Source organism: Alligator mississippiensis, chromosome 1, assembly GCF_030867095.1.
Source record: "Alligator mississippiensis isolate rAllMis1 chromosome 1, rAllMis1, whole genome shotgun sequence".
In the NCBI taxonomy this organism is placed as follows: domain Eukaryota; kingdom Metazoa; phylum Chordata; order Crocodylia; family Alligatoridae; genus Alligator; species Alligator mississippiensis.
In genome coordinates, this window is record NC_081824.1 from 480,436,497 (window position 1) to 480,462,306 (window position 25,810).

At 54.6% G+C, this 25,810-nt stretch overlaps 1 protein-coding gene across 1 annotated transcript; it reads left to right on the forward strand.

The window, feature by feature from the left end:
* The first annotated feature begins 1,972 nt into the window (after nt 1-1,972).
* On the forward strand, nt 1,973-15,632 carry LOC132249529 (E3 ubiquitin-protein ligase TRIM39-like). The gene is made up of 5 exons (XM_059724868.1): nt 1,973-2,473; nt 7,442-7,587; nt 7,749-7,752; nt 8,904-9,134; nt 14,716-15,632. Exons 1-5 carry the CDS (start codon nt 2,039-2,041, stop codon nt 15,274-15,276), a joined length of 1,377 nt encoding a protein of 458 aa, XP_059580851.1. The 5' UTR covers nt 1,973-2,038; the 3' UTR covers nt 15,277-15,632.
* Nucleotides 15,633-25,810: the final 10,178 nt, after the last annotated feature.

A 25,810-nucleotide genomic window follows, 5' to 3' on the forward strand; every position in this document is an offset into this window, starting at 1 on the left:
GTGTTGAGCCGGAAGCTCCCGATCTGGAACTCTGCTCTGCAGCTGGGACAGGGGACGGCATCGCCTGAGCCATGGACAGCGTCCTCACAGTATCAGGTGATGCAGGCTCGGCAGAAGTTGTGTCCACACCCTATGGTCACCGGCTCCTGCAGGAGGTCCAGCAGATGGCCTCTTCATCCATGTCCTGTCCTGGAGGTCTGAGGCTGCACGGCCTGTCTTCTGCTGATTGTTTTTCCTGTTCCATTCAGGCTGGGCGGATGCTGGGTTGTGCTTTCCTGAGCACAGCAGCTGATTTCCTGTAAACCAGCTTCTAACAACAGAGAGGAGGGGCCACAGGGGCAAAGGGAAAGTAAATGGAAGAATTAAACTGAGTAGAGAGAAAGGAGGGATGAGGACAGGGGAGCAATAGCAGCAGGGAGGAGAAAGGGTGGGGAGACAGGTTGTTCACAGACAGGGGAGCAGAGATGAGAAACCACCCCAAACTAAATAGGAAACACTGCACCCAATCGGTGTGCTCTGCAGCGTGCTTTCACCATGGTGCAGGACTTTTAAAATTTTGATTCATTTGAATTTCCCATGCTGCAACCAGTGACTCAAAACATGAATGTCCCAGTTGTTGCTCTTATTCTCACCCCTGAAGTCCCAGAATCTCAAGCCTTTGGGCAGGAACCGGCCTGTCACAGGGCTGTCCCCTTCATTTCTCCCCTGTCAACCCCTGCATAACTGTCCTCACCTTAGGGGACCTCTGTCAGCTGTAATGTCCCTGACCTGAAGGCATTTGTTATCACCCCAGGTGCACCCCAGCTCTGTGGAAGTGGGGCTAGCGGATGGCCCCTACAAGGTGGATCAGGGGGTAGCAATCCCAGCACGGGTGCCAGAGTGCGGCACTTTACGGCATTCTGCTTGGCACGTGTGCCTCAAGGCTGATGGTGGGGAAATGGCTAGGTCTGTACTGCCCCAACAAGGACTGGGCCCATCATGGCTCCCCTTTCATCTGTCCCTGGCAACCCAATATCTTACAAGCTGAGGTTGTGGATGTTTCTGGTGCTCTGCCCAAAAACATTGCCGACCCTTGCACTAGTCAGAGTGCAGCTTTCTGCAGCTGGACAAGCCAGGCACTGGGTCATACACGAAGCTCAGGGATCACAAACCCACCACACACTCAGAGGCAGCAGGTGCCCTGAGAAGGAGGGAAGGGTTTGAGGGATTCCCCCTGGTCCTTTACCTGCTTCTGCCCTCTCCCCACACCCCATCTCCAAACACTTCCCCACCTGCCCAGAACAGAGGTCCTTGAGAACAGCTATGCAGGGCTTGACAGGGGAGAAATGAAGGGGACAGCCCTGTGATAGGCTGGTTCCTGCCCAATGGCTTGAGATCTGGGCTCACTTCCCTGGTCTGGGTGCTGGACCCAGCTCTCCGTAATGCCTGGGAAGGCTGATGGACCCCGTTAGTGTCACGATGGCTCTAAGGGACTGTGTGGGGTTTCAGTAGCTCCCTCTGTCACAGGCCTGCTGAGAACCTGTGATCATCTTCTGTCCTTGTTGGTCCTAAGTGTTGCCCCCAAAGCTGTCATCCTCTCTGGGCAGAATGGCACGTGGGTGGCCTGGCACAGGTGGGACTTGAGGGAGAACTGAAGCAACAACTGGGATGTCATGTTTTGAGTCACTGGTTGCAGCATGGGAAATTCAAATGAATTGAAATGTAAAATATCCTGCACCATGGTGAAGGCATGCTGCAGAGCGCACGGATTGGGTGCAGTGTTTCCTAAGTAGTTGGGGGTGGTTTCTCATCTCTGCTCCCCTGTCTGTGAACAACCTGTCTTCCCACACTTTCTCCTCCCTGCTGCTATTGCTCCCCTGTCCTCATCCCTCCTTTCTCTCTACTCAGTTTAATTCTTCCATTTACTTTCCCTTTGCCCCCGTGGCCCCTCCTCTCTGTTCTTAGAAGCTGACTTAGAGGAAATCAGCTGCTGCGCTCAGGAAGGCGCCACCCAGGATGAGCCCAGCCTGCACAGAGCAGGAAGAACAATCAGCAGAAGATGGGGCCGTGCAGCCTCAGACCTCCAGGACAGGACATGGATGAAGAGGCCACCTGCTCCATCTGCCTGGAGCTCCTGCAGGAGCCGGTGACCATAGGGTGTGGGCACAACTTCTGCCGAGCCTGCATCACCCGATACTGTGAGGACACTGTCCGTGGCTCAGGCGACGCCGTCCCCTGTCCCAGCTGCAGAGCACAGTTCCAGATCGGGAGCTTCCGGCTCAACACTCAGCTCAAAAACCTGGTGGAGAAGATTAAAGAGCAGAGTCTGAAACCAGGAAAGGAGCAGATGGAGAATCAGTGTGTGGAGCATGAGGAGATACTCAAGCTCTTCTGTGAGGAGGATGGGGAAGCCATCTGTGTGATCTGCAGGGAGTCCCAGGCTCACCGGGGTCACACAGTGCTCCCCATCCAGGAGGCTGCCAGCAATTATCAGGTAGGTGACACCACTGACCTGAGAGAGCCCATTGCACAGATGCACACTTACCTGGGCGGAGCAACACTGTGTATTTGGGTCCAAGAATGCAGTTTTCCTTAAGCGTTCCTGGAAATAACTGTTCTCCTGGCCTGGTTTAGTACCTGTTGAGGTGTTGGGGCTTAAAGCCTACTTTATGGAAATGGGACGCTTTTCTCTTGTTTGCTTCTGCCACCACATGCCCAAGGGCAGGTGAAACTTAGGAGCAGCTGGACCCCAAGTCCCCAGGCTTGGGCCTGCACAAAGGATGCCTGCTGAAAGACTTTGGAAATATCTGAAGTCCCTGGTGGGGTTGGAGGATGTTTGCCAGATGTAGAGAGACTTATGGTTCTGGACTGACTCATAGATTTGGACTTGTTTTGGCTTCGAACACGAAACATTTCTTTTAAAATAAAGCAAAACACACTGGCATGACTTAGTGTAGTTGAGTTGAATGTCTATCGCTTGCACTGCAGGCAAGCTGATCCCTGAGAGAGTCTGCAAATGCCTCCCAATGCTAGGATCTTCACTAAAAAATGCACATTGCTGGGGTGCAGCTCTTGTTCTTCCCTTTCGCTTGCTCCTTTGGCCTTTTGGCGAAGTGAAATTAGTGGGCATCTGAACTCCAAGGCCTCTGGGCTTGTGGCTTGCACATAGGATGCCTGCCATGTATCTGGCAGCATCTGAAGCCCCAAGCTGAAGTGTCGGCAAGGGAGGGCACTTGCCGGTGGTAGTGCAGCACAGACAGGAATAATTGAGCTCTGCGTGGCTGACAGAATTCAGAACTGATTTGGCCCAAGAGATAAAATTAATTAACTGTGGCAGACCAGTATGGGTTGCTCCTGTGCTGACCCGTCCACCTCACTGCACCTGACCAAAAACCACACTCTGAGTGTCTCCTCTGCAGCACCTAAGTCCAGCCAACCTGCTTCCTGGAGCCCAGTCACAAGCCTGGGGAAACTGCTGCTACCACCTGGACACGGGTCTTTGTTAGGGCTCTGTGCCACCCAGGGTACGCAGACCCTGGGGCTGCTTAACCCATCGTGGGATTTAAGGGTGCTTCCTTCCTACAGGAGGAAAATAAAAAAGCTAATCCCACCTTAGCAAGCCTAGCAAAGTCAGCTACCAGGGCTGGTGCAAGGTGGCTTCTATAGGGTGTCACAGCTGCCCTCGGGGCACGTCCTGTGCTGAGCCCCCAACTTCCTTGGCCTCAGCCCTCTTTGTGTCAAGTCTCTGGGCCCCTTGGCCCTATCCTGCAGTGTGTCCCAGCCCCTGGGATCCCTGGGCCAGGGTGTGGCTTCCCATTTTAGGGCAACCCCTGGCCTTTTAACCCAGCTCAGCCCCCATAACACACTGAACAGGGCAACACAGAGGTCTGATATTATTTTCTCCATACAATGCAGCTCAGAATATGACATACAACTTGTTTCTGAATGGCAGAATAAAGATAAAAGATAGTTTCCTGTAGCAAGTGTAACCCTGGGCACGACACTACATACGCCCTCACCTGAATAATGGGATCCTGGGGTACCCGGTAGCCAGTAGCCCTGCCCAGCCCCCCTGGGAAGCTGCTGCAGTGCCCCCGAGCAGAGAGCCTCCCCTTACAATCAAGCACCCTTGCAGACAGTTCTCAAACTATTTACAAGATTTAATTATTTACATCATAACAAATAATCATTAAATAAGCACATGGATATACTGTCTAATAAACCCTCAAGAATTTATTTACACAGTCTCTCCACACCGCTGCAGTCAGGTCTCTCCAGGCTTGGGTTCCCCAAACCAGCAGTCCCTGCCCGCTCCTGCTCCTGCCGCGCAGCTTCTCCCCTCTGCTCCTGCAGGGCTCTCCCAGGGGCTCTCCGAGGGACCACTGCGCTGAGACTGCATCAGGTCTCCAGCCTGTCCCTCACCCCCTCTCTCTCTTGTGCCCCGCCCCGCGGGAGAACTGCTCCCCCTTTTATCCAAGCCTCGCAGCCAATCCCCGCTCAGGGCCCTTCCCGGGCTTTTGCTAAGGGCTGTCTTGCAAACTGTGCTGGGGTTACATCACCCCTCCCACCTCCAACAGGGCTGCTCCCAAACAGCTTCACTTGCCTTCAGAGCCCAAAGTGTCCCCTCGGGGACAACCTCTGCCTCTCTGCCAGGCAGCCCTTCCCCTTCTGCGCAGGTGGGTCCAGTTTTTAAAAGCTACTACACAAGTAACAGAGGAGCAGCAATCTGGAAACAGAAACTGCTCCCTCTTCTGCTCCAGTGCAGATATGACTTGCAATTTTGCTCAGCAGAAACTCTTCTTGCCACATTTCTCACTTGTAATGCACACTACAATTTCCAGCAGCCTTTTTTTGAGAGGAAAGGCTGTGCTGTATGTAAAAAAGTATGGTAATTTTCTAGATTAAATGAAGTGTTTCATTGGGGTATATCTGGCCAAACTGGAGGGGACAGGGGTCATCGCTGCGCTGTGTGGCAGCTAAGAAGCTGTCTCAGAGGGAGATGGCAGCACTATCTGTGAAGATGGGAACGATGTGGCTGGAGCAGGAGGCGCCGGGAGGGCCCTGGGGTGTGCAGGGCAGGGGACTAATTCTGTTCATCAATCCTGTCTGTGACCTTGTTGCTGGACTTGAACTGGGCTCATAAACTCTGTGGTTGACACTAAGTTGGGAGGTGTTGCCAGTGGGCCCAGATTCATGCTAAATGACTGCAGGACTGCCGAGGTTTAAGGAATCAGTCTTCATGCGCCGGGATTCTCCTGCTGGAAAGGTTTTGGTTAATCATAAAGCATGGATGCCAGAGCCTCCAAATCCACATTACTCCAGAGTTAGGAATGCTGTTCTCACCCTTTACCAGAAATAACTCCTCTGGACTACAGTCCCCTAGACTATAAGCAAGCACTCACAGTTTGAATTAACTGAGAAGTCCCAGGTGTCTCAAATGCTGCATTTCAGCCCAAGAAGAGCCAGCACAGGGGGTGCTTGTGTGGGATGCTGCAGGTCAAAGCAAGTGAAGGACTGTGGGGGTAAGGGGGTGACAAAGCATCCTCTGGTAGGAGCATGCGTCAGCTGCCATCTATTTTGTCTGGGTCTCCACCTCCAGTTCTCTTAGATATCACCTCCCGTGCCTTGTTGTTAAGAAAATTGAAGAGAGGTCAGATGATAAGAGGAGGGCTAAGATCCGCCTGGATGAGGACGGTCCTCTTCCCAAGCCTCTTTCCACCTTTACATCCTGCTCCTTTCTACTCCCAACCTGGTGGACAAATGTGTAGCCTTACCCCTGGGATCATGAACCACTCAGTTAGCAATTGCCACTCGCTCTGCTGCCCCAAGCCACAAGTCACTGTCTCTCATGGTGCACGGCATCACAATTACTTATCAGTGAATTAAACACTCCCCCATTCGTACAGCAGAAGATCAACTGGCTGTCACTGATTCCCCCCGCTTCACTTAATCCACAGGAGGTTAATTCATGATTAGTCACCAGCCTCCCTTCATCCCCCCCCCCCCCCCAAATGAATGAATTATCCATGAATTCCACAGTCCCACCCTATCCATGGCTAAGCACTTCATCATCACTGAATTTACCAGTCTCCCTTGGTTCACCAAAGATCAGTTAGTTATTCCTGAGTGTATAAGTCTTCATCCTTCATACTAATTACAATAATTGTCCTTTTTTTTCTCTAGTTTTGTGCATGAAGTGCCAATCTCATAGGATTCTTCCATCATTTTAGAAACAGTCTGGCACCATGCACTCAAAGTCCATTACCTTTCTTCCCACCATCAAGTTCCCCTTCTGCAGCCTGGTCTCACTCACTGGTCTGGTCCTGAGCTTTCCCGTCCTCCCGGGAACCACACTGGACTCTGGTGCTGGACTGGGAGTCCCAGCTCTGCGTCTCCCCGTGCAGTGCACAGCATTTCCAAAACCAGCCATGCGTTCCCCTTGCCAGGGGTCATGTGTGCTGGGTCCATGTTTTTGAGCCCACTGGAGCTTTCAGGGACCATTAAGAGCTGGCTCCCTCCAGACATGGCTGTGTGCAACAGGGAACCTGCTCCTTTGTCCCCGACAGCACATGCACCCTTTTTCTGCATGATCCATTGGCCACACAGCCCCAGTGGGCTTGTCCAAGTAGGTCTGCCCTTGGACCCTGCCTTGCCAATATTTCTTGCCTGGCACAGGGATGGGAGCTGGCTCTGTCACAGGGGCCGGGCCCTGGTGTGGAACAAGTGTCTGGAGGAGACCAGAGGGGATGTGGAGATGGACCAGGTGTAGGAAATGCAACAGGGCCTTGGTCCAGGGCAAAGCCTGTGTGCTGCAGACCTGCCCCCTTCCAGCCACCCACCCCTCCTGCCCCAGCGGTAACCAAGCCTGTTTCCCAAACTGGCCCAAGCTAAGTGAGAAGCTGTGCATCCCAGGGACGGGCACGAACCCCCAGGGTCAGACACCTCGGGGACGTTTCTGAATGAGCTTTGTGGCCAAGCCCGTTTGATGCAGCAGAATCAGGATGAGTGGGGGAGCAGGGCACGTGGGTGCAGGGCATTCTGGGAAATGCACTTCTGTCGAGGGGCAGCAGCTGGAATTTGCTGGTGCTGGACGGCAATGTTGCACCATTTTTTTTTGCTGCTAAATAACAGAAGGTTTTTGCCTGCTCGTTACGTGTGTCTGCAGAGCAGCACGGAGGTGACTTCTCCCTCACAGCAGAGTTTCAGCTGCGTCTTGTACCCGGTGCCAGAGCCCCTGAGCCAGAGCCTGCAAAGAGGGTTCGAGAGGAGCGGGGATGGGCGCTGCCCTGGGCACGGTCCTGGCCAGTGACTCTGCTGGGTTTTTGGTCCCGGGCCCCCGAGCTCCACACACGGCTGCTTCTGCTGCTTGCTTTCCTTGCACATTTACTGATCCCGTATGAAGCCCCCCTTGTCCCAGCGTGTGTCAGGGTCAGGAATAAGGACCTGATGGTTCTCCTGCCAGGTGAAGCTCCAGGGAGTCCTGGATCCTCTGAGGAAGGCGATGGAGAGGGCCCTGGCGATGGAGTCCAAGGAGAAGGACAGCACCGCGGCGTGGAAGGCAGGTGCCAGTTTGTGTCCTCAAGAGCTCATCCCCATGCAGAGCTGGCAGTGAGGGGTGGGGGCAGCTGTAAGATCTGCCCCCTCAGGGGCGGTGTGCCATGGAGGGAGCTCTTCCTAGACATCAGGGGGATGCTGCGGTCTGGGGGAGAGCTGGGACCACACTGGGCTGAGGTGCTGGCAGCTTAACCCCTTCCTTGCCACTCTTCCAGGGGAGTACAGAGCCACTGCTCCTGGCCTGGATGACATACTTTACCTCCCATAAAATGGGCCACACTCTGCAAGCTGGAGCCATGTTTGCTCCCAGAGCTGCTGCAGTTTCTGCACACCCTGAAGCCCATGTCTCTGTCTTTCCCAGCTGTCCCAGGGCTCTGGGCACCACAGCAGGATTTCCATCACAGCAGTGTTTCGGTTTCTGTGAGACTCTTCTAGCAGTTCTCTAAAGTCGAAAAGCGTCATAGCACGATGGGCATCACTGAGCCAGAGGAGGACTGGTGCAGAGCCCTTCCTGCGGTGCCCTGGGGCAGGGCAGGCTGGGCACTCTGCATTACCCTGCCCTGCGGGCATCGGGAGCCCTGTGCTCTTTCACCCGCGGTGCCCCCGCATGAAGGGAAAGGGGCTCTGGAGTTTGCTGTTCCCCATCCCAGGGCCAAGGGGGAGGCAGTGCTTGTTCCCCTGCCCTGGGCCCATGGACAGGGGCTTCAAGCCTCCCAGCCTGGGGCAGCTCTCACAAGGGCAGAGGTAATGGTTTGTGGGACTGGTGTGGGCTCGTTCTTCATCCCTGCAGCCCCTTCCTCACGTGTGTCTTGTTATGTTCTGTGCTTTTCCTGGTTCTTGGGCTGTCATTTAAGAATCTTCCACTTTCCCCACCCTGGAAGGGAGCAAGCCACTGGCAGAGGAGCCTGTCTCCTATGTAGAGAGTTCCTGTTGGTGAAGGGGGCTGCCTTGGGGTCCTTCCCATCCATCTCCCTTGGCCAACACAGGCTTGAAGTTCTTTGCATGGAGCACCTCCTGCATCCTCGACCCAGGGACAGCCCCAGGCCTGGCACAAAAGCACCAACATCAACAGATTGGCCAGAGATAACCCGTGGCCCACTGCGTTTTGCTCCAAGCCCCAGGGCCTTTGCAGAATCCCCAGATCCTAAATCTCTGCTTTGGCCATCAGCCCTTTTGCTATGGGGTGAAAGTATTGTGTGATGCTTTCTCTAGATATTGCAACATTATATTTATGTGTGTATTATATATCTGGTGAGAGTATAGCTAGTGACAAGGGGCTGCACACACTGACTTCATGCCTTCCCTCTGCCAATGCAAAGTTGAAAGTGGAGATCGCAGCTCACACTTGTTTTTGGTGCTTGTTCTGGAAGAACAAGGTAAAGCAACAGAGAGAACAAATCAAGTCTGAGTGCGAGAAGCTGCGTCGCTTTGTGAGCGAGGAGGAGCAGCGGCTTCTGCAGAGACTGGAGGAGGAGGAGAGCGAGACTCTGCAGAGCCTGGAGGCGAACGTAGCCCAACTCTCCCAGCAAAGCTCCTCTCTGCGCACGCTGATCTCGGAGATAGAGGAGAAGAGCCGGCAGACACCTGCTGAGCTGCTGAAGGTGAGCGTGTGCTGCTGATCCGGCCCCTCAATGCTGCTGCCGTCTGGCACAAAGCAGCCCTCGGCCTGGACCCCAGAACTGGGGGAAACCGAGCCAAGACTCAGACAAGAGTTTCCATCATCCTAGAGGTCTACCAGGTTGTATTGGGAGGAAATTCTCATTTGAGAGACGTGCCAAGTTATTAGTCATTAAGACTTCTTACAGACATGAACATAAAAAAGGGCTGTACTGTAAGTTCAGTGTGTCCACGCACTGAACCCAGCGCATCCCCAGAAGAGGTATCACATTAGTTGGACCTGCCTTGCCCAATGTCTGTGTAGATTGGGCGCTTCAGTGGGGCTTTTCTGGAGCTTATCTCTAATATTTGATTGAATCCGCTTTCATAGATTCATAGATTCATAGATGTTAGGGTCGGAAGGGACCTCAAGAGATCATCGAGTCCGACCCCCTGCCTAGGCAGAAAAGAGCGCTGGGTCTAGATGACCCCAGCTAGATGCTCATCTAACCTCCTCTTGAAGACCCCCAGGGTAGGGGAGAGCACCACCTCCCTTGGGAGCCCGTTCCAGACGTTAGCCACTCGAACTGTGAAGAAGTTCTTCCTAATGTCCAATCTAAATCTGCTCTCTGCTAGCTTGTGGCCATTATTTCTTGTAACCCCCGGGGGCGCCTTGGTGAATAAATACTCACCAATTGCCTTCTGTGCCCCCGTGATGAACTTATAGGCAGCCACAAGGTCGCCTCTCAACCTTCTCTTGCGGAGGCTGAAAAGGTCCAGTTTCTCTAGTCTCTCCTCGTAGGGCTTGGTCTGCAGGCCCTTGACCATACGAGTTGCCCTTCTCTGCACCCTCTCCAGGTTATCCGCATCCTTCTTGAAGTGCGGCGCCCAGAATTGCACGCAGGACTCCAACTGCGGTCTGACCAGCGCCCGATAGTGGGGAAGTATCACCTCCTTGGATCTGTTCATCATGCATCTGCTGATGCACGATAAAGTGCCATTGGCTTTTCTGATGGCTTCGTCACACTGCCGGCTCATGTTCATCTTGGAGTCCACTAGGACTCCGAGATCCCTTTCCGCTTCCGTGCCACCCAGCAGGTCATTCCCTAGGCTGTAGGTGTGCTGGACATTTTTCCTCCCTAGGTGCAGCACTTTGCATTTCTCCTTGTTGAACTGCATCCTGTTGTTTTCTGCCCACTTGTCCAACCTGTCCGGGTCTGCCTGCAGCTGTTCCCTGCCCTCCGGCGTGTCCACTTCTCCCCATAGCTTTGTGTCATCTGCAAACTTGGATAGAGTACACTTCACTCCCTCGTCCAAGTCCCTGATGAAGACATTAAAGAGTATCGGTCCAAGGACCAAGCCCTGCGGGACCCCACTGCCCACACCCTTCCAGGTCGAAGCCGACCCATCCACCATGACTCTCTGGGTGCGACCCTCCAGCCAATTCGCCACCCACCGGACTGTGAAGTCATCCAAGTCACAGCCTCTTAACTTGTTCACCAGTATGGGGTGGGATACTGTATCGAAGGCCTTCCTGAAGTCTAAGTATACGACATCCACCCCTCCTCCTGTGTCCAGGTGTTTTGTAACCTGGTCATTTATATTAAAGCACCAGAAAGCCTTGCTGAAGTGTATGATCTATACAGATGCTGTGGAGCAAGGACGAACTAACGTGCTGCCTCTTCCAGTAAAGCACAGGGTTTTTTTGGTTTCTTTAATCTTTTCTGTCAGCAGCCAAAATGGATAGGGAAGCACATCTGGAGGTAGCCATGCAAATGTTCAGAGCAATGTAATGCTGAGACAGAGGTGACAGCAAAGAAATGGTTCATCACCCCTTGGCAGCATCCTAGTGCACCAGGCAGAGCCAGACTTAGGGATTTTCAGACAGTGAAGAAATGGATGCACATAGAACAGACAAGTCATAAACTCAATAAATGTTGGTACAGATGGTTTTGCCCAGCAAGGAAATATTCACTATTACCCTCATCTTTCCCTTTCTAGGATGTGAAAAGGACCTTGGACAGGTGTGTATCTTCCCCTTCCCCCTCCCAGTAGATTTCTGCTCGGGCTGCGGCAGGAATATCCATGTGGAAGAGCTGGGCTGAGCGATGCTGGGGGATATGTTCATCTTAGGAGCAAGGATGTGAAGCTTGAGGAAGCAAAAGCTGTTTCCACAGAACTGAAGACCCCGTGCAGCGTCCCAGGGATGATGGAAATGCTAAGGAAATTCAGAGGTACACCGCAGTGCATGTCAGGTCATTGGCAGCAGCAAGAGCCGTGCTGAGTGCACTGGGGGATGTAGCACACGCAGCACGGGGGATATGACTGTCATTTTGGCAGAGAGTCTCTGCAGTCTTGCAGCGGTCTCCTCAGCCCATGTCCGAGGGTCTCTGGATGGGCAAGGGGAAAAGTCCAGTTGTAATTTCCATGTAGGGCACGGCTGGGTCACTCCAGTGGGGACAGGGGAAGTTGGAAACAGGGAATGGTCAAACAGGTGGATCCCTGTTCCTGATGTGGGAGAGAGGAGGTAATGCCAGGATCAGGGCTGGACAGCAAAGTGGCGGTGCTTTGACATTATCCTCTTCCATATACCCCAGGCCCAGCTGCTGCCACACAATGTCCTGGTTAAATCTCTGAGTTAATCTCTAGGATCCCATGTCTGTCAACTCAAGGGCAAGGGCTGAAGGGAAATCTGGGCCTCTGCATGCAATGGGGAAGGTCCCACAGTGTCCAACAGCCTGCAGTCCCTGGGCTCTGCAGTGTGGTGCAGCCTGCAGTACCCAAGGGAGCTGAGCACCACCACAGGGATGCCCTTGGTGCCATCCTGCCCATTCCCAGGGCTGTGCACAGGCCCCGAGTGCAGGCGGATGAGGCAGCAAGAATCTGTTCCCTGCTTTCCATTGAAAGCTCCTTTCCAGCTATGTTTGGCCCCTACAGCATGATGCTCCGGGCTTCATCTTCCAGCCCCATGGCCAGCCCATCTCTCCCTGCCTGTTGCTTGCTACTCCCCGCACCCTGGGGCTTTCTCCCCTGCACACACTCCCTGCCCTGGATGCAGCTCAGTGCCTGCCCTGACACTTCCTTTGAATTCAGATCCTAGGGAACCTTCTCTCCTGCCTCAGGTATTTCTTATAATGCCTTCAGAGTGTCAGTCCCAATGTCTGCCATGTCAGCTCTGGCTCCACAGAGGGGCAGACTGTTCCCTTCCCTGAGGCAGCAGGAAGGGCAGGTGGCCCAGACGTCAGCTTCAGCCAGGCCTGGCCTTGCCCTGGGAGTGCAGACAGGCGCCCGCAGCCCCCAGCCCCCTCCAGGCAGCAACAAACACGGACCCAACTGGCAGGTCCCAGCCTGGTCTCTGCAGCTGTTTCCTGCCCGTGATGGTGCAAAGCAGCAGCCAGTGCAGTCCTGCCCACACAGAGCTGCAGCCCAGAGCTGGTTTCACCTGGGACTGGGTTTGGGAGAGTCAATGCATCCGTTCTTAAAGGGGCTTTGATGGTCAGTCTGTGGTGTGGATCAGCCCTGAGGCTTTCCTGAATGGGGAAGGCTTGGCAGGGAAATTGGGGGTGTCTCACTTATCTTGCCCAGAGCTGTCACCTTCCCCATGTGTGTAAGATAAGCCTGGAGTCAGGGTGAGTGTGGGGAGAGCCTGGCCTTGGCCAGTCTGCATCCAGAGTGGGGTGTAAGATCTCCAGCCCTGCGGGGACACCCTGCCTGGACCTGCCCCTGGATGAATGTTTACCAAGAGTGAGGACAGGGGACAGTGGAGGCAGTCCTTGGGGCCTGGGCCAAGCTCTGGGGGCACTGTGCGGTAGGAGCAGGTGTGCACAGATCACAGCCCCTGGGGGACACTGGGGAGGGGAGGTCAGGCTGGAGCTGTCCAGACCCTAGAGCAGGCGCTGCTTAGAGGGGAGCTGGGACTGGCCCCAGGTGCAGCTGAGCTCAGCTGGGCTGCCCTTCATGAATGGAAGAGGCTCTGCAATGAAACCCAGCATGTCCCACCCCTTACACGCACACAGTCACAGTCATAGAAAGAAGGACAGGAAGGGACCAATAAGATCACCAAGTCCACTCCCCTGTCATGGGCAGGACACAATTGGGCTCAAATGAGCTCCAAGATGTGCTTGTCCAGCCTTCGCTTGAACACCTCCTGGGATGGCCACTACACGACTTCTGCTGGGAGTGTGCTCCAGATTGTAGTTACCTATACAGAAAAAAAGTTTTTTCTTATGTCTATCCTAAGGTTTTCTCAACTAGCTTGTGCCTATTGGACCTTGCCCTCCCGAGGGCTGCCTTGCATGCACAAGCCCAGCCTGTCCCCATCCCCTTGTGGGTCACATGAGCCTGGACCAGACTGACCATGGGGAGGGCCCGCACTGGGCCAGTCTGCACCCAGATCAGGGTGCGAGATCTCTCACACTGCAGGGATCCCCCAGCCTGCCCTGATCCTGATTGGTTGTTGAGAGTGAGCAGGGGCTGCGGGGTGAGGGGCTGGAGAGCACACACGCTGCCTGGGGCTGTGAGCCAGTCCCTGCCAGCTCTGTATATGCTGGGGGGCCTGGGCATGGCTGTAGGGGAGTTGTGCAGCTCACAACAGGGGACAGAGCAGGGGGAAGGTGCATTCACACTGGTGCTCTGAACAGACCCCATCCCAGACTGCTCATCTTCCCCAGCCTGCCCTTGCACAAGTGCTGCACGAGTCTCCTGTGGTTTCCCAGGGCTGCATTTCCCCAGGCCCCAAGTGGCCCCGGAGCCCAGGTCCTGTTGGGAGCCATTGGGATTTCTGCTCCTGGGTCACTGCGATGTGTTTGGAAACTGCATCGGGATGTGCAGCTTCTGGCACAATGGAGGCTGGCCAGTGCGGCACCTGGGCCCACGGGACTGGGATTGTGCAGTGCTCGGGGGCAGACGGCCCCGGTCCCAGCAGTGTCCCAGGTCCTGTGTACACGGGGTGTCCTTGTCCCAGTGCAGTTCCTCCGGTGGAGACCCCCAGAGCAGACACACGGCGGGGGGGCTGGGACATGTCTCTTGTGCAGCTGAGCCCAGAGGTTTGGGGCAGTCAGTGGGGAAATGCCCCCTCCCCGCTCGACTGCCCCAGACTCACCAGCAATGGGCCCTGTTCTGCGGTGCTTAGTGCCCCTGTCAGTGCTCCCCCTGCCCTTCCCTCCCCTCCCCACCCCGCGCGCCCAGCCCCATGCACGGCCCTGCCCTGGGCTGGGCTCTGGGGCGGCGCTGGCTGTGGGGTGCCCTGGCTGCAGTCCTGTGCCCACAGGGCAGAGCAGCCCTGCTGGGTGTGGGGGAGGAGCAGGGCAGGGCCCTGCTGGGATGACATCATCGCATGCCCCTCCCCCTCCTGGGGCCTGCCCTGCCCCCACCCTATGTCCCTCCCCGCTCGTGGCTCCAGCGCCCAGGCCGGGAATGCCCCGGGGATGAAGGGGCCGGTGGGGACGTCCCGCTTTCCTGTCCCCCCATTTCCTGTTCCCCCATTTCCCCGCGGGGCGATGGTGATTTCCCAGCAGGGACCGACCCGCGAGTGCTGGGACGCAGCGAATTCCCCGTGATCGCGGGGACCGCCTGCCCCGGCCCTGACCCGTGACTCTCTCCCCAGTGGACGTGACTCTGGACCCAGGGACGGCTCATCCCAACCTCGTCCTGTCTGAGGATCGGAAATGTGTGAGACACGGAGACACCCGACAGGATCTGCCCGACACCCCCGAGAGATTTGACCCTTGTCCCTGTGTCCTGGGCTCGGAGGGGATCACGGGCGGGAGGCGCTACTGGGAGGTGGAGGTGGGAGACAAGACGCGCTGGACCCTGGGCGTGTGCAGGGAGTCTGTGCGCAGGAAGGGGTGGGTCACATACTCGCCTGGCGATGGATACTGCGTTGTGCGGCTGTGGGACGGGGGATACAAGGCCCTCACCGCCCCCATGACCCCCCTCCCCGTGCACTTGTGGCCCAGGCGGGTGGGGGTTTTCCTGGACTACGAGGGGGGTGAGGTCTCATTTTACAACGTGACCGACAGGTCCCATCTCTTCACTTTCACTGACACCTTCTCCGGGACCCTGCGCCCTTACTTCAGTCCTGGTCTCAATGCTGGGGGCACCAACGCGGCTCCCCTGACCCTGTGCCCGGTCCCAGCCCAGCCCTGAGGGAAGCCCTGTCCCTGCCATGACCCGCGGGGGGCACAGACTGTCCCCTCCCCGCGCCCCGACTGCCACCCCTCGGTGCCCCCGGGGTGGGGGCAGGGCTGGGGTCTCCATCACAGGAGCTGCTCCAGCCTGGACCCTGCTGCTGCCCTGGCCCAGGGCTCGTCTCCCAATCCCCCCACGTACAGCACCCCGCTGGGAGGGACCGGCTCCAAACTCTCATCCTTCACTTCCAGATCCCTGCAGTCCCTCGGGGGGTTTTCCTTGGTTACTTTGTTCACCTCTCTCAGCACTTTCCCCCTTTCCCCTGCCCTCCCTCCATTCCCTTTTTTATTTAAAATAAACACGTCTGCATTGCACACCTGCTCTCTGCACATCATTGCTCACCCTCTGATGAGTGAACACTTGCTCCTGAAAGCTGATGCACCTGGGATTCAGTGAGTCTGGTGGTGCTCAAGCTTTCTGGTGTGCGAGTCCAGGGCCACACACCACGGGCCTCACGTGGGTCGGATGACACAAGTGTCCCAGGCCCAGCACACGTCACATTGTGCCCGAGTGCCCGGGGTACAGGGTGCCTGGGGGTGGGGAGCAGCAGGGAGGGGAGAACAGCATCCCTAGCGCTGCTCCTGGCAGTGCAGCCGCTACCATTTTTTGCTTGGTGCCCAGGCCACATGGTCCAGTCTCCTATTTCACTCTCCTGCTGCCGGGGGTCCTAACAAGGTCAAAATGTCACACATCACGAAATCACTGGACCTGTGGGGTGGGTGACTTTGCTCTGCAGGCAAAATCTGGCCCATGGCCCAGGGGTTGATCCCTCCTAAGTCTATAAAGTGCATCTCTATCCCGCCTTGTGTCTGACTTCACACTAACACAGCTATCTGCCTCTCTCAGACCACATCACTAGTTCTCCCTTTCCTTTAGTCATTCGACTCAAGGCACCCTCAGAAAGCGCCTGCTCTATATTTTCACTTGTTTTGCTACAGAAAAATAATAGAGCAGTTCTTCTGATGCAAAGATCTCAGAAAGGCCACAATGGGTCAAAAATGGTTTTGATGCTGGATTCCTATTTCAAAGCTTTGGGTTGGTTTTGTGAATAGTGTAGAGGTGTTTGCACACCTACCAGTGCTAAGGAGCCGACAGCGCCTGGATGGGAAGCACTGCTCCAGATCAAACTGGTATCAAAGCCCCTTTACAGCCCAACGTCTCCACTGTGCTGGGCCAGAGACAAAGATGTAATTGGTGCAGATCTTGCGAGGGAACAGCGGGAGAGGCTGGACATCCACAAGTCAGCGGGCCCGGCGGGAATGCACCCAAGAGTGGTGAAAGAGTTAGCTGACATCGCAGCATGAGCAATGGCGAGGGTGTTGGAGAGCTCCTGCCCCTTGGGAGAGGTTCCTGAAGACTGGAAGAAGGCCGGGAGCACAATACGATAGACTGCTGCAAAGACAAGCCCTTAGGGGTGCACAGTCTGTGGCGCTGCACACCACACACACGCAGATGCCTCCTACACTACTAATTTGCAGCTTTGTGGGGAGGAGGGGGTTGACCCTGAGATCTCCCAGGGTCAAAAAACCCACACCAAAAAAAGTTGGGTGGTGCATACCGCGGCAGTGCATGCCCCAAAAACTGGAGCCTGGCTGGTCCGATCTATTCTCCAGCTTATGGCCAGGCTCCCTGCTGCGGGATCGCTGAGGCTGCAGCTCCCAGAGGCCCCCGGGGCCCCAGGAAACACTGCTGGGGCCAGCACAGTTGCTGCCCCAGCCTCCCCTACCCCACGGTTATTGGTGCTATACTATATAGACAGGTGCACCAAAATGCTCCAGCACTTGTAGCAACAAGTCTGCACAGGCCTACACAGCAAAGCACTTTCTATTTTATACTGCTGTTTTTATTCCATATTTGCCAGATTCAGGAAGGAGGCGGCAGTGAACTCTGAGAAACATCATCACTTGTTACGTGTTAACCAGCACCAAGAGTGCAACGAGAGACTTGTCCTCACACATTTGTTCACTTGGTTGTGTTTTTATGCAACAAGGAGCAGTTCCTTCAATGGCTTACCTTATACTGCAGTGTAAGCCTTCCCAAAGAAGCCCTGGGCATCTGCCCAATCTGAAAAAAAGTTTTCAAGCATTTTCCCTCCAGACAACATCAGGAAACGAAAGACAATGCTTTACTCTGAAGGGGCAGAGCCTCAGCTGAGAGACGTTGTCATTGCTGCCCTGCAGTGAATTGAAGCCAGCCAAGGGTCTGTCCTTGGGAGAGGTCCGAGCTCAGCATGTTCCCAGCTCTACACAGCAATTTGGAGCCTCTAAATACGTATTTATGCATGGGATTGATATGCCCCCGTCCCACCAGAGGCGCAGGGAGCTCCCGTACAAGAACAGGACAACTCGGCACACGGGAGAAGAGAGGAGAAAAGTGAGAGACAAGAGAGCAACACGACTTCAACGGGGAACGTAAAACAACCCACTGTGCGACACGGCAGCCGAGCGTTGTGTGCTCAAGACCTTCCCAGACAAGGAGGTTTTACATTGCTTCGGAAATACAGAATGAATCGATGAGGAGCCTTTCCGTATCTCTCTTCCAAATCCCTCATCCAGGTTTCTAATCACTTCAGGGGGGGTTTGGTTTTTGTCTCAGATCCTACAGACATTTAGAGAAAGACAGACCAGCCGTTGATCAAGGGCAAGGGATTGCAGCAAAGACAAACAAGCTGTTTGTATGAACTGCCGATACACACACTGCATTTGTATCACAGACAATACTGACACCAGAGTACTTGGGGGAGACGAGAAGTGAGTTTGTCGGTGTAAAGACTAAAGCCTGTGCATCTGCATTGGGCCACCGCTTTCCTAAGAGACCGCTGTGCCACAAACGAGCTAATGTAACGCAGCAAGCGCTGGACCAGGCGTTGGGAGGACAACAGCTCTCCCTTCCCTAAGCCCATCGTTGGCACGTCCATTTAAAATCAATCGTTAGTAGAGAGTTAACAAAACCCCACTAACAATGTTAGCCAGTGGAGAGAAGCTAAACCTTACTGTCATGTCTGAAGAGAGCTACTGCTCCGTGGCTGTGTTTATCTTGAAATTGGTCCCCGTACTCCAAGGCATTTCGAGCATTAGGGCTCATTTCCACCAACACGAGACCTTATCCCTGTCTGCTCTCCCTGCTACAACCAGCAGCCCCCGCTTTCCAACGGCTGACAGCAGAGACACCGCGCGCCGTTCTCCACCAGCATCACTAGCCATGCCAGGAGGGACAGTAGCAATGCCATCATCTAATTTAAAATTAAAACAAAAGTAATTAATCCTGTGCTCTCAGTTACTATACTGAGATTTAACCTAACACGCTACGGAGAATGCCATTCGAGCTCTGCTTTTTCTATACCAAACTACGGAGCTGGGGACTGACTTTCCCTTAGAAACGTTCATTTTTATTCTCCACAGAGACAATGTAAGCTCCCTTCCTGGCATCATTCATTGCCCACATCCTAAATCTGGAAAAAATAAATCAATGGAATTCGAGTAATATTTGGAAGACTGGTAAAATGCAGGTAAATGTTCAGTATAAAAGCTAAACAACTTGAGGGACAGCCACACAGGTCTGCTTCTCATGGACACGGTTTCCAGCAGCCTGAAGACACCGCTCAGCACGAGGCCCTGAACCTCGGGGCTGTCTGGACGCAGGGGAAAGCCCCCAGGAGCTTCCCACCAAAAAAGACGAGGCAGACGTGGAGGGGGGGAGGAGGAGGATGTGTGTACTATTGCTCATACGTGACATGCCAATACTTTAAAACTGGATTTGTTGCTCTTGCTTGTTCTGTAATGAGAATGAGAATGAGTGCGATGAAAGAGAAGGGGAGTAGATGAATTAAAAGGAGCACGGGGTTAGAAATAAAGAAAGGAAGAGCAGCATTAAAGGGAGCGTGCTCTACAAAGGACAGGCTCATTTGAACACCACTCTTTGAAAGGCTTCCCCCAACATTTCCCGTGTGCTACACAAAATACTGACATGAACAGCACATTACTGTACCTTGTTTCTCTGTACTTTGCTGTCACAAATGAGTTAGACAACATGCAGATGCAATACTGCCTTCCCCGAGGAGCTCCAGGAAGCACGCTGCATTCAAAGGGAAACCTGTGCGATGTGAGCAGAGCGCAGCACGACTCCTGGGAGGGCACAGCGTGGGATTATTGTCTTTTTTTCTAGCCGTGGTGCTCAGGAGAAAAGCCACTGGGAAAAAGTCCTTACATGAGAATATAACAGTTTACAGGTGTTGCACTCTTACGTGGAGCAAGACTGCATTGAGATCGGACGAGACCTACAACGAGCAGATCTTTTCTTTCTCTAATGGTCCACGATTAGGTCTTTCCCTGGCACAGACCCTGTAGAAGAGTCAACACGGACTAAAGTCATCACCTGTACTTCAGAAAACACATATGAAATGATAAAAAAAAACATAAAAGGTGGGCAGACTTCCCCATTCGGTGCGCAGAGCGGGGAAGGCATCGTCTTTGAACACAGAGGCTCTATCCGTGAATCCTGACATGGCCAAATCCAGGGTCTGGAGCAAAGCTGCCAAGAATGGCTTCAAATGTGAACATGGCAACAAAAAAGTGTGTTTTGCAGTTGTTCCTCTGTGTGCTGCATGGTCAATGTTTGCAGCAGACGGCTGGCATTTCTTCCATGGATTGAAGAAGGGGTAAGATGCTTCAGAGTTCATACTCAGTTAGGATAAATTTAAAAAAATGCTGAAAGGGATTCCTGAATTAAATATGGCAATGAATTATACAGCATCCATTTAATTTGACAGATAAAAGGTCATTGTACAGTGCCCCATAATGAGTGATTTAGAAATAGCTGCCAACTTCTGCACGGAGGACACAGCTGCATTGCAGACATGCCTGGGAGAGCGCTGGAGTGAAACACCTGGGATGCCTGGAAAAGACAACTCGGGACTGTGGGAGAAGCTGCCTGGTTTGACATGTCTGCTAGTAAGATCCAGGATCCACCAGTTAACCACGTTGATATGAGCCGTCCTCGTTAGGTTTCAGTCAACACACCAATGTATGCACAGGGCAGCTATGAACTTGGAGCTATTCACAGAGTTGTAGAAAAAAGAGGGTAAAAGGGACTCGGGAGGTCAGTTAGTCCAACTCCTGCAGGCCCAGGCCAGTGTGCACCATGCCAGACAAATGTCTGTCTGACCTCCGCATCGACCCCTCCCCAGACAGACTTCACAACCTCTCTGTGTCCGTGTTTAATCCCCCTCGTTGCTAGAAAGCCCTTCCTGTGGTTCGGCTCTGTAAGGTGTCGGCACCAGGGAAGTTCGGCAGTAACAACCGGCGCAGCCAACGTGACAGCAAACGATTTAGCTGCTAGCATAAATCCAGATTGCTCCGAACAGAAGGATCTACTCGATCCTCATCTCCATCTGCAACCCAACAGCCCTCATCTGCCCCACGGCTGACACGCGGACGGAGTCATGGCCACGCGGGGTTGCTCTGACTCCTCTCCTCTCCTCTCCGGCAGCTTTTCTCCTGAGCACCACAGCTAGAAAGGGGTGTTGGTTGTAGCCGTGTTGGTCGGAGGCCATGGGCAGGCCTGGTTCCTTGGGCAGATGTGATATCTTCTATTAGACCAAAGAAATAGTTGGAGAAATTGTTCTTTGCCAGCTTTCTGGCACAAACGCCCTTTTTCAGGCACAGGGAAAGTCTGCCTGACGGCTGGAAACTAAATTAAACCGGACCCTCATCATCACCGTCCCGGTTCAAGGAAGCGGCCGTGACATTTGCCACAAAGGTGTGGTTAGCCGAAACCCCTATTGGTCTGTGCAGAAATACTGTTGGACGTTTGCAATGTCTGACATCTTTGCAGAGAACCAGACACACGAGCGACGTGCCGTCCCCTGGCCTGTATTCATCGCATCAAATCAAAGCAGAGGTGCAGTGGGTTTGCTGGGCCTGAGCACAGAGCAGGGCTTCGTCTCTCCTTTAACCAGCGCGGGGTGGAGAGCGGGGGCAGCGTCTTCTTGTGCAAGCCTCACGCACGTGTCCTGCAGGGCAGGTGACAAGCCCATCCCGCCGGTACTGAGGACTTGCTCTCTCTCTGTGCAGCACGCGGTGCCGGGAGGGCTGCGGGGCACGGCGCGAGAGGAAGCGCAGGACCGGCACAGCATGGCTACAGCAGCAGCAAAGCCAGGGGCGTTTGCAGGCGGGAGCAGGGCTTGGAGCCAGGGGAGGGAAGGGTGCAGCCTGCCCGCTCCCCCGCAGTGTCCGGCCGGCAAATCCCGCAGCCCTCCGCCTCCAGCTCGGCACCCCGCGGCGGGGCGGGGTTGCAGCTCCCCCCGCCCCTGCCCTGTGCCTCCGCCTCCGCGCGGCCGAGCCGGGCCCGGCTCCCCTCCCCTCCCCTCCCCTCTGCGGTGTGCAAGTCCCGCCCCGCCCCGCCCGCGGCTCCCGGCACCGGCCGGGCTCTGCCCCGAGCCAGCAGTGCGTGCGGCTGTCTGTCTGTCTGTCTGTCCGCGTGGGCCTGCGTGTGCGTGTGCGTGCATGTGTCTGTGTGTGCTTGCATGTGCAAGTGCACATGCCCGTGTGTGTGCATGTGTGTGCATGCATGTCTGTGTGCTTTCGTGCATACATGTGTCTGTGTGCATGTGCCTGCATGTGTGGATGTGTGTGCATGTGTCTCTGTGCATATGTGTATGTGCCTGTGTGTGTGTGTGTAGTGTGTGTGTGTGCTTGCATGCATGTCTTTGTGCATGTGTGTGCACGTGACTGTTTGTGCTTGTGCATCTCTCTGCATGTGCACGTGCCTGTCTGTGCATGTGTCGGTGTTCATGGCAGTGAGAGAGTATATGTGTCTGTGTGTCCATGTTCAGAGAGTGAGTTTGTAGAGTGCGCGCCCGTCTGCATGACTGTGTGTGTTGGTCCATATGTGCGTGCATGCATACATCTGAGTTCATGGCATGGGAAGCGTGTTTATATATCCACGTGCAGAGTGAGTAGGGTGCACAGCAAGCTCTGTGTCTGGGTGCATGTGTCTGTGCGTGCGTGCACACACATGCATGTGTGCATCTGTGTTCATGGCAGGGAGAATATGTTTGTGTCTGAGTGCCCATGTGCAGAGAGATGGTGAGTCATGAAGGACACGTGTGCACGGCGGTGGCAAGAGCGCAGCGGTGTAGGCAGGAGAGTGGCGGTGGTAAGCGGGAGCTCCCGCAGGCGTCGCTGGCGCTGCCGGCAGAGCGGGGGACGAGCGCTGGCCAGGGATTGGCGACCACACGCAGTTGCCACCGGCAGTGCCCGTGGTGCCTTTTTGTAGGGGCTGCACCGCCACAATCAGGGGCTGCCTGTGCTCCTGTGTGCACCCGCTACACTTCGCCCCTGTGGTGAGTAGAGTGTGCGCCTGTCTCTGTGCATGCTTGTGCCTGTGTGTGTGTGTGTGTGTGTGTATTTAGCCATAATGGGGGATGGGGAGGTAGGTAGCAGGGAGAAGAGGGGGACATGTGCCCCCCACCGCCAGCCCGGCAGGGTGCCCCCAGTCTCCCCTGCCAGCACCAGGAGGGGAAGGCCCCCTCACCCCGCTGTAGCCCAGGGCCCAGTACACATTAATCCGCGGGCGGTAGGAATAGATCTCAACCCAGAGCCCGTCATTCTTGGCGAGCAATGTGCTAGCACTATCTCTAAATGTGCAAGTTAAACATGTCACTAAAAAATCTGGTTCCTGACAAGGAGGGGAAGCGCACGGGTGCTCATGTTTGCTTGGACGTTTCAAAAGGAAAGATCCCGTCCACCTCTTGGAGCTGCAAGTCTGCACTGCACGTGGCATTCAAACCTACCTGATAGAGGCATTTTTTGCCAGACATTTCATTGTACCTGGCACTTAAAAAAAAGGCAAAGAACCTGGCAAATATACAAAACGACAAATTTCAGCCCAAAAGGAGCTATACATTATGATTAGTGCTTAAAGTATACCATTTTATCAGCCTTCAAACCTTGGAGAGTTCATGTATTCTCACGAGAACACACTCTACCGATATCCAAGGTGTTTAGCACACAGGTACTGCTTTATAGTCATTTTTTTTTTAAATGTTTGAGATGAACTGACCTCACCAAGCTCAAAAAACTACTTTTGTCCTGCCACTTGACCCCCCTTTTCCATACAAGGCTATGGAGCCTGTACAAAAAATGGATCCTCTGTTTTGCTCTTATGTGACAAAAGGGATTGTATACAATCTTCTTATATCGCTGCTTCTGTCCCTTTAGTAGCACACCGAGAGTTCATCGAATCACACAACACGGGGCTGGAAGAGACGTCGGGAGGCCGTGGAGTCACCCCTGCTCAAGGCAGGATCACCCCTACAAATCCTCCAGCCAAGCATCGACCCTGCTCTCACGCATTGGCAAGCATGGGGATTGCACAACTCTCCGGGGAGCCCGTTTCAGTGCTCAAAAAGAAATCACCCTCATATAGTGGGAAAGGTCTAATATCAAACCTAAATATCCCCTGCTGCAATTCTTGATTGACTCTGAGTCTGTTTCTGTGGCTGAAGAAAACAGGACACATCCCCATCCTCTCCATGGCCGCCTCTCAGGTATTTGAAGACATTGAGCTCTGGAGGACTAATCTTAGAGCACAATCGTTCAACCAAGATACGTCCATCTTCCAGTGCTGTCATCTCCAGTGAAAGAGATACCATCATTATTGTTAAAGACTCAGGCAGGAAAGGTAAAATCAGGGTGGTGGATGAGGAGCATGACCTCGAGACACAGTGACCACACGATATCCATGGAAAGAGCCTCTTCAGCCACCGCTCTGGTGCAAGGGCTGTTTGAGCAAAGGCAGAAGAGGGAGGTCGAGGACACGGATCGGTTTAAACAGTTCGCCCTCCAGAAAGGGAAAGGGCTTGAAGGGAAACTGAGGGAAGTTGCCCATGAAAGTGGTGAAAGTAGGTGTCGAGTAAATCTAATGTATTTCCCCCAGCTCAGAGCTGGGAGCCAGCGGGACCCCCCCGGCTACAGACACAGAGGTGACAGTCACCGCAGGGCACACGTGTGACACAGACCTGGGCCGTCTGTTCTCTGTGCACGGACAGTAAATGGTGTGAGGTAGGAGCTGTTGTTGGAGTCCCTGTCCTCACCCGCTGTCACAGTGTCCTGGAGGGAAACCCTGGCAGGGGCCAGTCCTGGCTGAAGTCCTTGCACGCCAGTCCCTGGTCTCACGCCCGGTGGCTGATGCAGCGGTGTGGCCGGACACGGCCGAGACGTGCACGCGGGGAGACCCGGAGCACGTGACACGCATCACAATGGCCCCTTCTAGAACCGGCTCATCGCCGTGGGGCTCGTGCAGACACACACGGCAGTTGAACTGCTCCCAAACCGTCGCTGGTTGGGGGTCAGCTCACAACTGCGCCCGTGCTGTGGCCCTGACCGCAAGGGTAAGTGTGGGCACCCGCTGAGCGTGCTGCAGTGAGCAAACCAGGGGGTGTTTGCACCCACACGTGGGGAGTCCTAGGGGTGGAGGACTTGTGCCTGGGGGTATTGTCACTTTTATGCTTTCATTTCTTTCCTAAACGTGACTTCAGGCCGCTGCAGTGCAAGCCAAGGACTGCAGTGTGCGGTGTGCTTGCCTGCCCTGGGGAGGAGAGCGGGGCTGTGCTGGGAGCTAGGACGTGGGGCTGGGCAGGCACGGAGAGGGGGCGCAGCGGAGCAGGCAGTGAGGATGCGCATGTTGCTCTAGGGTTTCCATATTTCCAGGTCCAAGAAACAGGACACCTGTCACGTGGCAGAGGGGGACGGGGAATATGACCGGGGGGGGCAGTGAGATGCCAGTGCCCTGTCCCTGCCCGTGCTGTTGCCCCACTGCCAAGCCACAGCCCCCGCCAGCCCTGCTGCTCCCCTCACTCCCCACCCACTGACCCCAGCCTGCCAGTGCCCCTCACCCCAGACTGCAGGACCTGCCCCCCGGCCGTGACGCTGCCCCTCACGCCCGACCTGCAGCCCCAGCGCTGCCAGCGCCCCCGTTCCTCCTGATCGGTGCAGTGATTTCAAGTCAAATGAGGCATTTCTGAGTAAGCAAGACACAATATGAGCACAGAGTAACTGGGAATTACTGGTTGTGGTTTATCTTGCTCTTCCTTATTTCTTTCGTACAGCGACACAAGACTGGATAGTCTTTTTTTCCCGGATCGCAAACATGGGATGCTTTGGAGATGGAGAAAGGTAAATCAAGTCGCGATGCCAATTCTCATTCTCGTATACTCTGTTTGTCTTGCCTAATTTGAGAGATTCAGGTGTTAATTGAGGAATGCCGTGGTGAGCAGATCTTCACAACGTGTGGTAAGGAAATGCACTCTTTCTCCTACAAGCTTCCTGCTTTCATCTATTTTAAGTATTTATTTCTGTGCGTTCACTTGGGTGTCCAGGCTGGAATAAACTCCCTGCAGTGGCGGTGCAGTCCCCACCCTGGAAATCTTCAGGAGGAGACGGGATGGTCACCTCGCCGCGGTGGCTTGACCCCGGTGTCTTGTCCTGCCTGG

Excerpts from the sequence above, each read along its gene's own strand:
- LOC132249529 (XM_059724868.1), top strand. The coding sequence starts at position 2,039 with ATGGGGCCGTGCAGCCTCAGACCTCCAGGACAGGACATGGATGAAGAG. Across the intron at positions 2,474-7,441 it reads AGGCTGCCAGCAATTATCAG|GTGAAGCTCCAGGGAGTCCT; the intron begins GTAGGTGACACC and ends TTCTCCTGCCAG. Across the intron at positions 9,135-14,715 it reads CACCTGCTGAGCTGCTGAAG|CCCGTGACTCTCTCCCCAGT; the intron begins GTGAGCGTGTGC and ends CCCCGGCCCTGA.